This window comes from Pelophylax lessonae (genome assembly GCF_965119305.1).
Source record: "Pelophylax lessonae genome assembly, chromosome: 1".
In the NCBI taxonomy this organism is placed as follows: Eukaryota; Metazoa; Chordata; class Amphibia; order Anura; family Ranidae; genus Pelophylax; species Pelophylax lessonae.
The window spans coordinates 745,482,307-745,499,854 of NC_138768.1; the positions used below are offsets into that span (position 1 = coordinate 745,482,307).

General features: G+C 42.8%; 1 protein-coding gene across 1 annotated transcript in view; it reads left to right on the plus strand.

Moving 5' to 3' along the window:
• The window catches only part of CORIN (corin, serine peptidase), a gene marked incomplete at its 5' end in the record, with an annotated part of 372,660 nt that overhangs the window by 266,606 nt on the left and 88,506 nt on the right, over window positions 1-17,548 (plus strand). The window contains 3 exon segments of the mRNA XM_082265807.1: window positions 9,415-9,646; window positions 12,082-12,227; window positions 13,448-13,555. Coding sequence (XP_082121933.1) covers window positions 9,415-9,646; window positions 12,082-12,227; window positions 13,448-13,555 — 486 coding nt within the window.

The window sequence follows — 17,548 nt, forward strand, 5'->3', positions numbered from 1 at the left end:
AGAACCATCTGCAGAAACAGCTGTGACGCAGAACACAAATAGGGCTTTCCTAAAACGTGCACATATATGCTGCATCTGTGAGTTGTGACTACAGCAAGTAAAATTTGTTCAAAAGCATATTAGGCTGGGAATTATTATACCAAGCGTTCATCATTAAAACATTTTCTACTTATAAATACAAACCCCATTCCGCACCAGTTATTGTGAATTTTGTGAATCTTCTAATCCTAACAGAATCAAGCTGCTGCTATAAAGAACTCCCACATACTAGTCTAACAATTGATTCAGTGAATATTAAATCAATGTACACCATATTGTCAAAAGTATTGGGACACGTGCCTTTACACGCACATGAACTTTAGTGGTATCCCATTCGTAAGGTTCAATATTGAGTTGGCCCACCCTTTGCAGATATAATAGATTCAACTCTTCTGGGAAGGCTGTCCACAAGGTTTAGGAGTGTGTCTATGGGAATGTGTGACCATTTTTCCAGAAGTGCATTTGTGAGGTCAGACACAAATGTTGGACGAGAAGTCTCTGCTCTAATGCATCCCTAAGGGGTTCTGTCGGGTTAAGGTCGGGGGGGGGGGGGGGGGTTGTGGTGTGGGGATGGCCCCTTCCTGTTCCAACATGACTGCACACCACTGCACAAAGCAAGGTCCATAAAGACATAGATGAGCGGGTTTTGGGTGGAGGAACTTGACTGGCCTGCACAGAGTCTTGACCACAACCCAACAGAACACCTTTGGAATGAATTAGAGCAGAGTCTACCAGCCAGGCCTTCTCGTCCAACATTTGTGCCTGACCTCACAAATGCCCTTCTGGAAGAATGGTCAAACATTCTCATAGACACACTCCTAAACCTTGTGGACAGCCCTCCCAGAAAAGTCAAAGCTGTTATAGCTGCAAAGGATTGGCCAACTCAATATTAAACCCTACGGACTAAGACGGGGATGCCATTAAAGTTCATGTGTGTGTAAAGGCAGGCGGCCCAATACTTTTGAAGATATAGTGTGTGTGTGTGTAAATAAATAAATAAATATATATATATATATATATATATATATATATATATAATATATATATATCTATATCTAATGCTTTGGATTCACATCTGTTAGATTCTTAAGGTTCACTTTATCCCAGATTAACAAAGAGCTTCTCAATCTCCACATCAATCATCACATTAAAAAAGAGGAATTTGATAGTTTAACTACTTCAAAACTTCATATCTTAATAAAAAAAAAATTGCACTTACAATGCGAAGCACATAATCGGCATAAAGCATATTGCATGTAACTGCCACCGAGCGGAGGAGCCTAAAAGCTGGCCACTAGGTAAACATTTCTCCCACTTGGCAAACGCATACACTAGCCCCGCCACTGATGCGTTTCTTTAGCAAAGACTTTAAAAAAATGTCTCTTTTTTATTGTGACTGTTAATATGACTGTTGTGACTCAAAGCACTGAGTAGAACACAGTTGTGAAAGTTTTGTATAAAAAAGGATTTTTCTCTTAAGTTCATTGACGGACACATCGCTCCATAAATCATAACTACTGAGTTATATTGCCTCCTCCAGGAGTAGGACTAGACAGAACAAAAAAAACACCTTGCTACACCCATCGATGGTCCTCAGCTTGGTGTATAACCCCTCTCTCTGCTCTAGATAATCACTTTTAATCTGTTTAGTCAGGAGTAAGGACCTTGGCTCCCAGCTGGGATCTCTGGTCCTAGCAATTTTTTTCTCCTTCCTTACATCTTTTTTGTTTTTTCTCTCAGGAGATCCACAATCAACTGCTGGGCTGGGCGACGAGCTGGATAATCTAGATCCAGTGGTCCCCCCAGCCCAGCCAGTGAGCATGTGCAGACCGCAGCTATGCCCTAGGTTGGCCACGACATAGCCTCATGGACAGAGGCTGGCCCACGACTTAAATGTCTTGAAGGGTCGCATATGACCGGGCTTTGGTCTGAGTCGCAGCGGTCCCTTGGCCGACAGCTCCCCTACTTTGTGGCGAGGATTCTGTCTGGAGCATTACCCGCACCATGGAAGGGTAAGAACAGTCCCCCCTCTCCCCTTTTGCCGTTTTTTTGAGGTGGACACAGGTAAACTCCAGGGACGGTCGGACCTGCCTGCAGGTTCCCTCCTTGCATCCTTAAAAATCCCTCAGTGTGCTGGGGTTCCCCCACTCCCTTTCTCCCCTGTCTAGACCTGGGGTCTGGTGTGGGTGCCAGGGCAGAGGATGCAGTGGAGACCGTTGAGGTCTCCCCCCACTATCCCCACTCTGTAAGGGTCGTAGGATAGTGTGTCCTGCCCTGGTAGTCTGGAGGAGTCAAGTGTAGGAGACCCCTAGGTACATGCCCCACTGTTTGCAGCGTGGGTATAGTGCAGGGGGGTCCCAGTGCAGAGACCGGTGCAGAGTGTGCAGCAGAGTCTCCCCTAATGTGTGTCCTACCTTCAGGAGGGGGTCCCCTTGCAGAGGGTGTAGCGTTGTAGAGGGCACAGGGAAGATCCTAGCAGCATTCTGTAGCTGATGGCGGCCATTTTCCCTTAGTCTGGCTGGTCTCCGGTTGGTGGCCATGTTTGTGTAGCCGGTGATGTCACGGAGGCCATTTTCCCTTAGTCTGGCTGGTCTGCGGTTGGCGGCATGTTTGTGTAGCCGATGATGTCACTGGGCCATTTTCCCTTCATCCAGGAGATGCTGGAGATGACCGAAGCTTTGTTGGGATGCCGAAGCTCCTCCTGTTCCTCTCCCACCACAGTTTCCTCTTCCTGTGTCTGGGACATATGAACAGGCATGGCACCATGGTGATGCTGGGTCTGAATTCTGGGCGCTCCTCTGATCGTTGGGGGTAAGTCCTTGGGGGTCCCTGTTATCTCTCTCTGCTGATAGGTACCCTGAGCCTTGGGGGGATCCTTTAGTGGTGATCATTTTTGTACTTCCTTTCCTTATGGAGCCTCAGGGTCACATCTCCCCCACTGACCCCCTCATGGAGGTGGCAGGTCCCTCGGAACCCCAGATTCCCATGGTTGCAAGGACGGTGGTCCTGCAGTCCTTAGTGTCCCAGGTGGAAGTGGCTTGTGGGCAAAGGCCCAGAAGGAAGCATCCCTCGCCTTTCCCTGCTCAGTCTGTCTCATCTGATTCTGAGAGCCTAATGTCGCTGTGGACGCGGCCTGTCCAGGGGAGCTTAATATCACACCCCCAGACCCATCAGATAGTGAGGATGATTCCTCAATGGTCGCAGCACCGAATTATAAAGCGCTGGTAAATGCACTTATCACTGCAGTGCGTGAGACTTTAAAAATGGAGTATGTGGCTGATGTAGCCAAGGACATGGCTGTGTCGTTTGGTATGCATAGGTCACCTCACGCTCCAAAGGTGTTTCCTGATGTGCCTTATTTTGACAGGTTTTCCTGTAAGGAATGGGAACAACCAAAATTTCCCTTTGTGGACCCCAAACGTGTTGCTGTACGTAACCCTTTTAAGGAGTCACTTTTAAAAATGTGGACTAGTCCACCAGAGGTGGACCCTACTGTTTCCAGGTTAAACAAAGATCCCATGACAGCAGTAGAGGAATTCCCGTCCTTTAGGGACCCCGCTGAAAGGAAAGTGGAGGCTGTGGCATGCAGCATGTTTACTATGGCTGGTTCAACATAGCGGCCAGTCTTTGCCTCAGCCCTGTTGTCTCAGACCCTAACTAAATGGGTCAAGCTTTTGCACCAGGGCCTGGGGGGGGGGGGGGGGGTGAGCAGGTCCCCGCTGCTTATGTTGATTTAGCGGACCAGTTGGTCCATGAGCTGCAGTTTATTTGTGATGCAGCTTTGGATACAGCTCCTGTGCTGTCCAAACTTTCTGTTTCAGCGTTGGTGATTAGGCGCGTGCTGTGGCTTAAGAATTGGTCCGCAGGCCAAGCCTCTAAGAAAGCTCTCATTGATCTGCCCTTTCAAGGCAATCGCCTGTTTGGGGCTACCCTGGGTGATATCATTAAGGGTATCACGGGGAGGGGGGAAGAGTACCTTCCTGCCATAGTCTATGTAAGGGAAGGAGCCTTGTCACAGATGGGGGTCCTCCTTCTCAGCACATAGAAAATTATTATTCGCTTCTGGGACGGAGAATAGGGGAAATAGATCTTTCACATCTTTCCCAGGAGGTTCCAAGCATCCTTGGTCTGGTAAGCCTAGAGCTAGCTTATCCAGACCTGCAGGCAAGACCCCTTTAGCATGAAGGTCTGCCTCAAAATCCTCCTTAATGTGTGTCAAGGGGAGCCACAAAATGATTAGTTTGAGGGTACCCAGAACAGGGGACAAAGCTTGTCCTTTTTAGGTCCTGAGTCTCCTTGTGTGGATTTAATTCCTGCAAAGGTTCAGGTGATGTCCGAACTACCTAAGGTCCCCCCTATCCCTGTCCAGGGAATTGATTTACCTAGGTCTGATTTTAATTCTGACCAGGGTGGTCCTTCCTCTGGACAAACTTCAGGAACCAGAGGCTGTGATTCACCGGCTGCTATCACACAGATAGTTTTCTCTCTCATTTTGCATAAAAGTTCTGAGTCTGGTGGTATCCACCTTCAAGACAGTTCTGTTTGCACAATCCTACATGCAGCTCCTTTAACAGGTTCTGCTCCACAGGAGAAAACTGAGGTTCGTGGCGAGATCACGGGTTCCTATGGCAGACACCGCAGGCGTCTAAGGGCCATCGTAAGGCCAGTATCATCTTCGGCTCAGGCTTTTCTTCGGCTTCAAACCTTTCTGCAATTCCTGCAAGGATTCAAGGGCAAGGATCTTCCAATCAGTCTGGTGCCCATAAACGTCCCTTGGGGGCTTCCTCTCAGAAAAGACCAGTTGTCCCAAGGGATGATATACCATCCTGCTTTACATTTGCTGGTATTATTGGCTTAGCTATTGAAAGCCAGGTACTGAGGGATAGAGGTCTGTCTCGGATCGTAACCTTTCTTCAACAGGGCAGTGATCAGTAGTTGGCCTAGAGTACCATCAAGGGCCAGGTGTCTGCCCTGGCATTCTTCTTTCAGCGACCCTAGCCACACATTCTTTAGTTCGTACATTCATTCAGGGGGTTCGACATGTGGCTCCCCCTGTACGGTCTCTTTTGCTGTCATGGGATTTAAATTTAGTACTGTTCGGGTCGGTTCTCCAGAAACCTCCATTTGAGAATATTCAGGAGATTCCCTTACCTACGTTATCCCAGAAGGTGACATTCTTGGTAGCTATTAACTCGGCCCGCAGGGTATCGGAATTGGTGGCATTATCCTGTCGCAGTCCTTATTTAGTGGTCCATAGGGATAAAGTGGTTCTTCTTCTCTGTCCATCATTCCTGCCCAAAGTTGTCACTGACTTCCATTTTGAATGAGGACATTGTGTTGCCTTCCTTGTGTCCCAAGCCGGCTCATCCCAAGGACTGTGTTTTACATACCTTGGATGTGGTTTGTGCGATTTGGGTGTATCTGGCAGCTACTGAGTCCTTATGAAGGTGAGACTCATTTTTTTGTGGTTATGGACAGACCAAGAAAAGAGCTGGCCGTTTCTTCGGCTACCATCTCTAGATGGATTAGACAGACGGTGACTCTGGCCTATTCCATTAATGATCAGGTTCCACCTTTTCCTGTCATGTCACATTCTATTTGGGCCTTTCATCATCAGGCATCAATATCACAAGTTTGTAAGGCAGCCACTTGGTCGTCGGTGCATACCTTCACAAAATTCCATAAGGTAGATACTTTGGCATCTGCGGATGCTTCTTTTGGCTGCAATGTTTTGCAGCCTGCTGATTAACCACTTTACGTCTGCTCACAGTAATATTACTGCGGCAGAGTGGCTCGTTATCGTCTGACGAAGTAGTACTACGTCGTCAGACACTCCCCCTTCTGGGCGGCGCTTGCGCACCGCCGGAGGCTCGCTCCCGCTGTTTTCATTCACAGTGGGAGTCGGGCCAGGGGAGGAGCAGCGGTGATCGCCGCTGCTCTTACCCGATCGTCGGGGATCGAGTCTGGAGATCCGCCCGCTGTGTGTAAACACAGCGGGCGGATCTCCATAGTGACAGGGAGTGACAGATCGGACTGTTCAGCATAGCTGGACATCCGATCTGTCCATGACTCACTCAGTCACCTCCCCCACTACACGTCAGTAAGCACCAGGCATACATTAACCCCTCCCTCTCCAATAAAATTAACCCCTTCCCTGCCAGTGTCATTTTTACAGTAACAGTGCATATATATAGCACTGATTACTGCAGTAATGTCACTGGTACCCCCAAAAGTGTCAAAAATGTCAGTCAAGGGTCCGATCTGTCCGCCGCAATGTCGCAGTCCCGCAAAAAAAATCGCAGATCGCCGCCATTACGCGTTAAAAAAAAAAACACCAAAAATGACAGAAATCTTTCCCTTTGTTAGTAAACGCAATAACTTTTGCGCAAACCAATCAAAATACGCTTATTGCGATTTTTTTTACCAAACATATGTAGCATAAAACAAATTGGCCAAAATTTTTAAAAAAAATAGGTTTTTACATCTTTTTTGGGGGGAATTTCATATAAAAAAATGTTAAAAATATTGTTATTTTTTCAAAATAAATGCTCTTTTTTTGTTTATAGCGCAAAAAGTAAAAATCGCACAGGTGATCAAATACCACCAAAAAAAAGCTCTGTTTGTGGGAAAAAAAGGACGTAAATTTCGTTTGGGTGCGGCGTCGCGGGACCGCGCAATTGTCAGTTGAAGTCGCACAGCGCCGAATCGCAAAAAGTGGCCTGGACGGAAGACAGCAAAATCCTCCGGTGGTAAAGTGGTTAAGAGGGGCTGTTCCCTCTTGAGGGGTGTTTTTTTTTTAAAACTTTTATTTTTTCAGACGGGGCTCTTGTGACCCGGTTAAGGCACCTGTGTCCTGGTTAATGGCTCTTATGTTTAGCCTAGGGTTATTTTCCCCACCCCTCATTTTTCTTTTGCAACTGCTTTTGACGTCCAAGTAGGCATAATTTATGGAGCGCTTTGTCCATCGTTGAACGAAAGAGAAAATTGGATTTTTGTACTTACTCTAAAATCCATTTCTCTGAGTTCATCAATGGACACAGCACCCACCCCTCTATGGAGTTTTGATAATTCTAACACTGCTTGCTACAAAACTGATTATCTAGAGCAGAGGGGGGGGGGGTGGGTTATATACCAAGCTGAGGACGGCCCATGGGTGTAGCCAGTTGTTTTTTGTTCTGCCTAGTCCTACTCCTGGAGGAGGCAATATAATCCAGTATAAAATAAATGTGACGGCGCCTGGCCCTTTCAAAAGATACTAAAAACCTGCTGCCCTTTTTTATTGTTAGATAACAATAAATAGATAAACGAATGGTAAAAATTGCACAATACGCTATATGCCACTTACACTTTATATATTATTAAATGTAAAGTATATTTATTGTGGGTATATGTGCCACTAGTATTTATAATAATTTATGTGAGTTTTTAGTAGGTTTTATTCAGGTTCACATAAAAATACACTTCAAATAATTTTATATTTCATTAATAAGTTTGGAATTTTGACACTTAAGATCACCAGCGCCTTTTTACCATTCGTTTAAATATAATCCAGTAGTTATGATTTATGGAGAGCTGTGTCCATTGATGAACTCGGATTTTACGGTAAGTACAAAAATCCCATTATTTGGACTTCTTTGGTAGTGATGTGTGGATATTACACTGGATGGTAGTGTCACTCTTTTCCTGAGAGGATCTGACTGACATCTTATGGTTTTTGTTTAAAATGAATCACAGGGTGTAGTATTTATGCATTTTTATGTTTATTTATATGTATATTATTGAAGTAGTGTTTATTTTACACAGTGCTGCATTGTGATTCAGTATTCACTGAATCACTTGTTAGAGTTTCTACTACCATGATTACTGTGTTATACTGAATTACTTTCCTTTCCCCTCTTCACAATTTTTTCTTGAGTGACTCTGCCTGCTTTTAACATTTGCTGGTTTTCATTGGTGATTGGTGACAGAAAAATGGTTGGTGAAAACACCAAAACCAGATTGTGACTTCCAGGCATGCATGGGCTGTCACACAGTTTACTTCTAAAGAACAGCAATGCACTCAAGGAGAATTTATTAAATTACAATTACTCCTATTAGCCTACTCTGCTCTGTAGGCGGCTAGGAGTAAACAGGCTCCACTGTACATTTACATCTGACTGCCCTCAGATCCGATGCACCTAGAAAGGAGAAAGCAGATCCCTTTCCGTTTATTTTAAGTGGACCACATTGGACCAGAAGTAGGCAGGTGTGAAAGGACTCAAGTCCATTTACACCTGCCGGTCCATAGGGGTGGATGGACTGTCCGATCTGGTCCGTCCGATCTGGTCCGCATAAAAAACTGACAGGTGGACCCGATCAGACCCTCCATGTGAAAGGGGCCTAACTTAAAGTGAAGCTGTGGCCAGGATATGAATATTTAAGTGGTAAATAAGCTGTGAAGCAAGCCCTCACTGATCACTGTAGCTGCAGACTTGGTGGTACAATTCATCATGAAATTCACGGCAGAAGCACTAAAGTCAGGTTCTAGTCTGTTTTTGGCAGCCTCCCTCTTGCCTCCTTTCTGCATTTATTTGAGTGCTTCACAGCCCTCTAAACACAAAGCACCTTCTTCCCCTTGACAGTACCCAGGCTGGGAGGCTACAAAGTCATTGGTGTGTGACTAAGAAACCTTCTAGAACTCAACTTCAGCACATCTGTTATTAAATCTGAGAATGAGTTGCTCCACAGTGCTTGCAGCTACAGGGGCCAGTGAGGGCTTGTTTGAAAAAAAAAAAAAAAAAAAAAAAACAATTTACTGCTTGTTAAGAATGTGCCAGTACCTAAATATCCATTGCAAGGCCCTGCACATGCTTGGTTAAACACCATAGTCTTAGCAGAACAGGTTGCAAGTGGTGTGCCAATAGCACAATTAAGTCTGTTTGGACATCTGTGGGGATCTGCGTTCCAGGTACGTGTTATATATTGCAAACATTAACAGATGGCAGCTGAGAATAGTGCACTTTTCATTTAAAGAAACACCCTCACCTCCCCCATGCAGGAGGGAAAAGTTACAGGGACCTTACAAAAGGCATCCCCAACCTCCCTATACTCGCTGCCTTATTTGAATTCTCTCACAGCTCCTTGCTCCTCAGCAGCCAAAGATTAGATTGACTGTGATCGAGGGGAAAAGTTATATCAGTTCCCTGGTCACATGAATGCTCCCAGGCCTCATAAAATATAAAATCTTAAAAATAACCTTTACTTCAGGCATTTGGGAACTAAACATTTATTGTGCTGTATAAGTGAAGTTGACTGATTAGTCTTTTTTCTTTAGAAGTATATTGTTATATATCAAGACCATTTTTTCCTTTTTTTTTTACTTTGTTAAAATTTTAGGTCAATGTGAACCAATAACTCTGGAGCTGTGTATGAATCTCCCCTATAATTATACACATTTCCCAAATTACCTTGGCCACAGGACTCAGAAAGAAGCCTCCATAAGCTGGGAGTCCTCTCTGTTTCCAGCTCTGGTTCAGACCAATTGCTACAAGTACCTCATGTACTTTGCTTGCACTATCCTGGTACCAAAGTGTGAACTCGAGATAAACCAGCGGATACCACCCTGCAGGTGATGATGCCCTTTAACAATAATGTTTCAGTGTTTGAATGTATTGTACCCAATATTTGGGGGAAAGATAGAGCCTTTTATTATCCCATGTTTTGAGACACTTTTCATTAAATATGAAACTGACATTATTTGTGCTGTGGCTTGTCAAAAGTGCATGAACAGGAGGGGTTAGCAACATAGAAGGGTGACAGCAGAAAAAAACCAAGTGATCCATTGTTGCTGCCCCAGGTTTTTTTTTTTAGCTTTTAAATTTTTTTTTTTTTGTCTGGAAATAGTTGTGTGTTTAGTCCAAACATGTTTAAATACGCTTACTAACTCCCTACCTCTGCTGGAAGCCTATTCCAAGCTCTATTCCATCAAGTTCCAAGTCAACTACTCTTTCTATAAATTAATACTTTCTAAGATTCGTTTTGGCCTCAGAGCTGTGTAATACCACTGACAAATGTATTTTCTAATTTGTTTGTACAGGCAGCTTTAAGCATCACCTGTGGCTCTAAGGTGTTGAAATATGGCCCTATTTTTATTCTATACACCCTAATAAAGTCATGTCCTTAAGCTCTTACATGCAATGTCAGGATTTGGGCAATGGATGTCTAGACCTTGATGGCAGCATTGGCTGTGAGGATGCAAATGATGGAGCAATGACAGCAGGATTGGGTAACCAAGTGTAAACACAGGAATGTTAAGCAGTGCAGCATAATGTGATCAAGCATGGTACTTCTGTCCCACACCTACCCTGTTATATATGTCAACCCAGCCAAAATGTTTCATATTGCTATGTTCCCAAAATAATGAAAACCTGTTAGAGATTTAACCCTTCCCAATTAAAAAATAGGTGAATTTGGTGAAATTAAGCATTAGGAGGATTTTTTTCCCATTTTTGGTATACTTTCATCTAAAAAAAAAAAAAAAGTAAACTTTTGGTGCAGGGTTCCCTGAAATATTCCACCTAGACCCTTATTCGTGCATGTAGCCTGGGTGGCCAGGAAAAAAAAGGGCAGCAAGCTTAGACCCCCTCCCACATGCTGGAGAATTACCCCAGTCAGGGGCGTAACTACAGGGGTTGCAGGGGTTGCAATCGCTACCGGGCCCCATGCTCCAGGGGGCCCGGTAGCAAACCAGTGGGTGAACTTCCAGGATCGCAAAGGTCACACTTGCGACCGGACCCTGGCATTGCACCACTGTGGGGAGGCCCCAAGATTGCAGGAAGGGGGCCCACAAGATTGCAGGAAGGGGGCCCACTGCAGAACCTGTGAAAGGACCGTAATAAAAGGCCATGCAACGAGTGTAAAGAGCCCCAGGATTAGTGGGAAGAGCCCTGGGCTTGAAGGTAAGGGCCCCGGCCAGGGGTCTGGGGGGCCCTTCATGGTTTCTTGCATCAGGGCCCTGAAGGTTCTAGTTACGCCTCTGACCCCAGTGTATGCGTGTGTTTATTTATTTTAAACTTTTTAAGTTCCCCTGTATTCACTCTCCTGGAAGGGCAGATATTTCAGGTAAAGTGAGATTCTAGATTCCACTATAAGTTCACAACATATTACCCCCCGCAGTCCTTCTTGGGGCATTGAATGTGAGGCAGAAGTCCTTTATACTCAACATTGGGACAAGGTGCCTTGAGAGTGGGAGACCCGTTGCTGCCCTTCTGCCTGAAAGATACCCCCAATGTTTAAAGGTATGTGGCCTAGTCTGGTACAGAAAGGGAGGGCCACATATTCCTCTCCTGATCTCTTAGGCTCCATGCCTGGATAAGTATCTATAGTGGAATTTTAGGGGCACCCCACATCACCCTGCCCCCCCCCCCCACACACACACACACACACTTTTTGCACTGTTCCGTAATGCAACATGTGGCTTAAAGACATCCAGCAAGTATGTTATTTAAAGGATTTGTGTGTTTTCAATGTTGCCCTTAAAACACATGAACAATATTTAAAAAAAAAATTTGCATGCGCCTCATGGGAGTTGCCAGCTACTTATGCCCCTTTTAAACAATAACTTGTTAGTCTTGAAAACAGTCAGAAAATAATAATTTGATTTGGCTACCATAGACTTGGGGTTTGGTATTATTTTTGGGGTTTGTGGACTACATGTTAGGTTTGGTGAACCTAGCAAGGTTGACTAATGAGTACATATGAGGTCCATTGTAGGCAGTCGGTAACTGAGAACACAACTGCATTGAGCCACAAAGAGCAAGCCGGTACAAGTAACCTTGGAGTGAATGGTTTATATAAGAGGGACAGTTGATCAATCTGTAATGAAGAGACGAATGCCACATGACAACACAAATACAGGGGTTTCTCACTTTCTTTATAAAAAGTCCTTCAAATAATGGATGGAGAAACTTATCATGACCAAATTACATAAAATGTTTTTACACAGGAGTTAGTGTTATGAAGAAATGTAAATGCTCAATGTCCATCTAAATTATGCCTTCCCAGATCACTTTGTGAGCATTCCAAAGAAAGATGTGAATCTGTACTGGGTATTGTTGGACTACAATGGCCAGAGGACACAGACTGCAGTCAGTTTCCGGATGAGAAGTCAGATAATCAGACTTGTCTTATGCCTGATGAGGATGTTGAAGGTACATTTTAATTTTCAAACAGTGTGGCATATTTTTTGGGAGTATGCATTTGGGTGCTTTTCTGTCTGCCATATTGTGTTAAAACAAAGCAACAAAATGTCAAGTAATGAGCCCATTGTTATGCAGGGATGCCATACCAGAATTAATTCCTCGATTTATAGCCTTGTCTACCTACCAATACCATGAATATATTTACATGGGTGCTACCATTTTAGAAAGGCTACTGCACTCAGTTTAAAGATATAGCGTTTCCAATGCAATACTGATATAAATAAGATGAGTGCATTTCAATTAAAAGTAACACATATATTACCTAGTGTATATATTATGTTTAATAAATGTCATTATTATCAATAAACTAATATACAAACAAAAGCCTTTATCCATATCTAAAAATTTAATTGGGGTTGCAATAACATTGATCTGGATTGTAATTTAGCTAAGTACACGTGGGTGCTATAACGTGTTGTAGTTTTTTTTTTTGTTTCTTTTTTGGGTGTCTGTGTCCAATCATTAGACTAGCCCCTTCCCTATCAGTTACATGTCATTACTGTCTTATGAATTGAGGTAAAATCCCCAGTGGGAACACAGACATCAGTAATAGGCCAACAGAGGTTATAGTCTTTCCCTATCTAGGTAATAAAAGCTGGTACTACAGATAGACCTGACAAGAGTTCTAGACATTCCTTACTGTATCCAGAACTATAAATAAAAGGTTTTATTATAGATTCCCTTTAATCATGCCTCAAGGTAAAGATGGACATGTAAATATCATTGCATATACCTTTATCGGTAATGGTTTGCATGGCAGGGGGATGTTTAAAAGAGATTCTGTGTAAAGCAAGTGTATCGAGCCATTCAAACGTATGTGATTTTGAGATGCCCAAAGCACTCAGCAGACATCAGAAAGTTACTATAAGAATTTACTTGTATACTAGACCTTTTTTTCTGATCTGGTTTAGACCAGCAATAAATGGAATCTAACTGGTTGCTAAGGACACAACACCCTCTCATTTTTTTCTGGTTTCCTTAGTGACACTCTTGTTTGTGGAGGCAGGGAAGCAAAGTAATCAGCTTCCTAAATCATATTTATTATCCTTATATGCTAAACTTTAATGGGTAGTGTAAACAGGGAAATTGAGTTGCTACAGTGACACAGCTGGAATGTTTCAAAAATAGCAATAATCCTAGTGGTTTAATCTTATCTTCTGTTCCTTCAGAATGTTCACCCAGTCATTTCAAGTGCCTCTCTGGCCGCTGTATCTTGGCATCCAGGAGATGTGATGGAGAGGCAGACTGCGAAGATGACAGTGATGAAGCAAACTGTGGTATGTAACAACCTGACTACATGGACCCTATTTGGGTACCTGACTGTCAAAATAGACTTCTTGTGATATGTGATGTTTCAATACACGAGGCTCACTCCACATAATATGTAGTGTCATACATGTTACATACAACAACTCTGCTACCTATGCATATAGTGTACCCTTGACCATAGCATTTCCTAGTGGTAGAGGATCTATATTCCTGAGCGCCATGGTAGTGGACTTGAACACAGTATTTGCCTATGGTATTGGAGCTATACACCTGAGCACAGCTTTTGTCTGTGGTAGTGAAGCTATACTCCCATGAACAGAATTTTGCCAGTGGCAGTAAATCTTTACTCCTGTGCACTATAATAGTGGATCTATACTGAGTCCCAAGCAATGTGGTAGTGGAGCTACAGTATCTCACAAAAGTAAGCACACCACTCACATTTTTGTAAATATTTTATTATATATTTTTATGTGACAACACTGAAGAAATGACACTTTGCTACAATGTCAAGTAGTGAGTGTACAGCTTGTATAACAGTGTAAATTTGCTGTCCCCTCAAAATTACTCAACACACAGCCATTAATGTCTAAGCCGCTGGCAACAAAAGTGAGTACACCCCTAAGTAAAAATGTCCAAATTGGGCCCAATTAGCCATTTTTCCTCCCCAGTGTCATGTGACTCGTTAGTGTTACAAGGTCTCAGGTGTAAATGGGGACCGGGTTTGTTAAATTTGGTGTTATCGCTCTCACTCTTTCATACTGGTCCCTGGAAGTTCAACATGGCACCTCATGGCAAAGAACTCTCTGAGGATCTAAAAAAAAGAATTGTTGCTCTACATAAATATGGCCTAGGCTATCAGAAGATTGCCATTACCCTTAAACTGAGCTGCAGCATGGTGGCCAAGACCATACAGCGGTTTAACAGGACAGGTTCCACTCAGAACAGGCATCATTATGGTTGACCAAAGAAGTTGAGTGCTCAGCATCATATCTAGAGGTTGTCTTTGAGAAATAGATGTATGAGTGTTGCCAGCATTGCTGCAGAGGTTGAAGGGGGGTTAGCCTGTCAGTGCTCAGACCATATGCCGCACACTGCATCAAATTGGTCTGCATGGCTGTCATGCCAGAACTAAGCCTCTTCTAAAGATAATGCATGAGAAAGCCCACTAAGACAAGCAGACTAAGGTCATGAATTACTGGAACCATGTCCTGTGGTCTGATGAGACCAAGATACACTTATTTGGTTCAGATGCGTCAAGTATGTGTGGTGGAAACCAGGTGAGGAGTACAAAGACAGGTGTGTCTTGCCTACAGTCAAGCATGATGGTGGGAGTGTCATGGTCTGGGGTTGCATGAGTGCTTCCCGCACTGGGGAGCTACAGTTCATTGAAGGAACCATGAATGCCAACATTTACTGTGACATAATGAAGCAGAGCATGAACCCCTCCCTCCCTTTGGAGACTGGACAACAGGGCAGTATTCCAACATTAAAACAACAACAAACACACCTACAAGACGACCACTGCCTTGCTAAAGTAGCTGAGGGTAAAGTTGATGGACTGGCCAAGCATGTCTCCAGACCTAAACCCTATTGAGCATCTGTGGGGCATCCACCAGCTCCGTGATTTCATCATGGAGGAGTGGAAGAGGACTCCAGTGGCAACCTGTGAAGATCTGGTTCATTCCATGCCCAGGAGGATTAAGGCAGTGCTGGAAAATAATGGTGGCCACACAATATATAGACATTTAGGGCCCAATTTGAACATCTTCACTTAGGGGTGTACTCACTTTTGTTGCCAGCGTTTTAGACATTAATGGCTGTGTGTTGAGTTATTATGAGGAGACAGCAAATCCACACTGTTAAACAAGCTGTACACTCGCTACTTTACATTGTAGCAAAGTGTAATTTCTTTAGTATTGTCACATGAAAAGATATATTAAATAAAATATTTACAAAAATATGAGAGGTGTGCTTACTTTTGGAAGATACTGAATATGACTGAGCACAGCTTTTGTCTGAGGTAGTGGAGCTACCATAAAAAAAAAAAACAAAAAAAAAAACAGCATTTTGGCTGTAGCAATTAATCTGTACTCCTAAGCACAATCGTAGTGGAGCTATATGCCTGAGCACAGCATTTGTCTGTGGTAGTAGATCTATACTCCTGAGCACTATCACAGTGGGGCTACATAAACTATATTACCAAAAGTATTGGAATGCCTGCCTTTACACACACATGAACTTTATAATGGCATCCCAGTCTTGTACACAGGGTTCAATATTGCATTTATACAGCATTTATATACACAACAACATTTTAATTTTCCCCTAAATAAGAACAGAAATGATTACATCTTGTGTAATGAATGTCATATGCATTACTAATTAGCTTATCAAGCCCATCATTGGTCATATATTTTGTACATTTTTTTACACCACCAATAAAAAGGTTTAACCATATACTTCTATTTATTCTTTGTGTTTGCACATGCACTAAAGTACTGAGCACTCTATTTGCACATGTTGCACCCCTGAAGAAGCCACAAATGTGGTGAAACATGTTGTGTTGTTTATGTGATTGATTAGGTAGATGTAGGAGTTAAACTGGCCATACATGGCCAAACCTGCTGAACCGGCCGAATTGTGGTCCATATTTTGGCAGGGTGGTTGTACAGCAGTCAACCCACAGATCAACTTCTGCTCAACAGCTCAATCAGTGCTGCTAGCTATAGCCAGCAGTGCTGATCAGTGTATTCTGATAGTGGGGACATTTTCTGACTGCCAGAATACAATAGCGCAGCGCAAGGAGCATTCCTTCATCAACCTCAAATGTGTGGATGGGGGATTGAGTAATTTTTTTCTTTGTTCAACCCGCTGGTTAAACAATAAAAAATAAAAAAATTATGGCCAGCCTTCGACTGCTAATGATAGCTTGAGTCTGTCTATTTAAGGAAGTCCTCTAAGAATTTTGTAAATAATTTGCACTCTAAACCAAAACTTGGAAAGGTGCAATATGCAAAAGTACACACATTAGTTAAATTATTAGTTATCTTTTCATTGGAGATATAATAAGGTTCACAAACTATATGATTCCTTATTCTTGTTACTTCTTCCTTTTGTCCTTCCTTTCTTTACATGACAGCACCCCCACATATTTTATTATTTTTATTTTATTATTTTTTTTTCTGTCCTCTCCTTACGCTACCAAACTTTTTTTTTTTTAACTGTGCTGTATGATGTTCTTGTTTTGTATAATTGGTAAAATGAGGACTGTCCGCTATCAGAGCTCTGTCAACCCACCCTGGTTTAATTGAGATTATGAGGAAATTGTTCTTCTAAATTTACAATTTTATCTTCTACATAGAGGTCAGTGATTATGTAATTGGTCTGTTTCATGCTGGAAGTGTCACGACTTTCGTGTACTGATTTGTGTTTACAATGCCATGCATCTGGTGTGATTGTCACATAGATGATCTGCTAAATGCTTATTTTTATGAGTTTTTTTTTAAATTAATAATTAAAAAATAAAATATATATATATGATTCCTGATAAGGTTGAAATGATAATTGTTAATGAATATCACATTATTTATGCCAGATATAATTATTGTGCATTTATACTGGCTGCACAAATCCTTTATGGTAGAATAAAGGTATAGGGGGCACACACAATATAACTTTCCCCAGGACAATGAGGTCATGGGGTCCAGTGACTTCTATGCGCTCTCATTTATCATTTTTTTTCTTTATATATTTTCTCTCAATATCTTCATATATTTTTATATTTGCTGTTATGAGTTGTTTGAGCATCCAGTACACTTTTTAGGCTAAAACAAATTACATTGCATATGACTTTGGTAAAGGGCTGAATAAGACCATCAGGGGTTTTTGTATGATATATAAAGTGTCCCTTTGTGGTTTTGGACTACCACCTTGTGACTTTTCAGTTACACCTCTGTGCATCCCTGTGTACAGCAATATTGCCTGAACCTGGTCCAATGTAT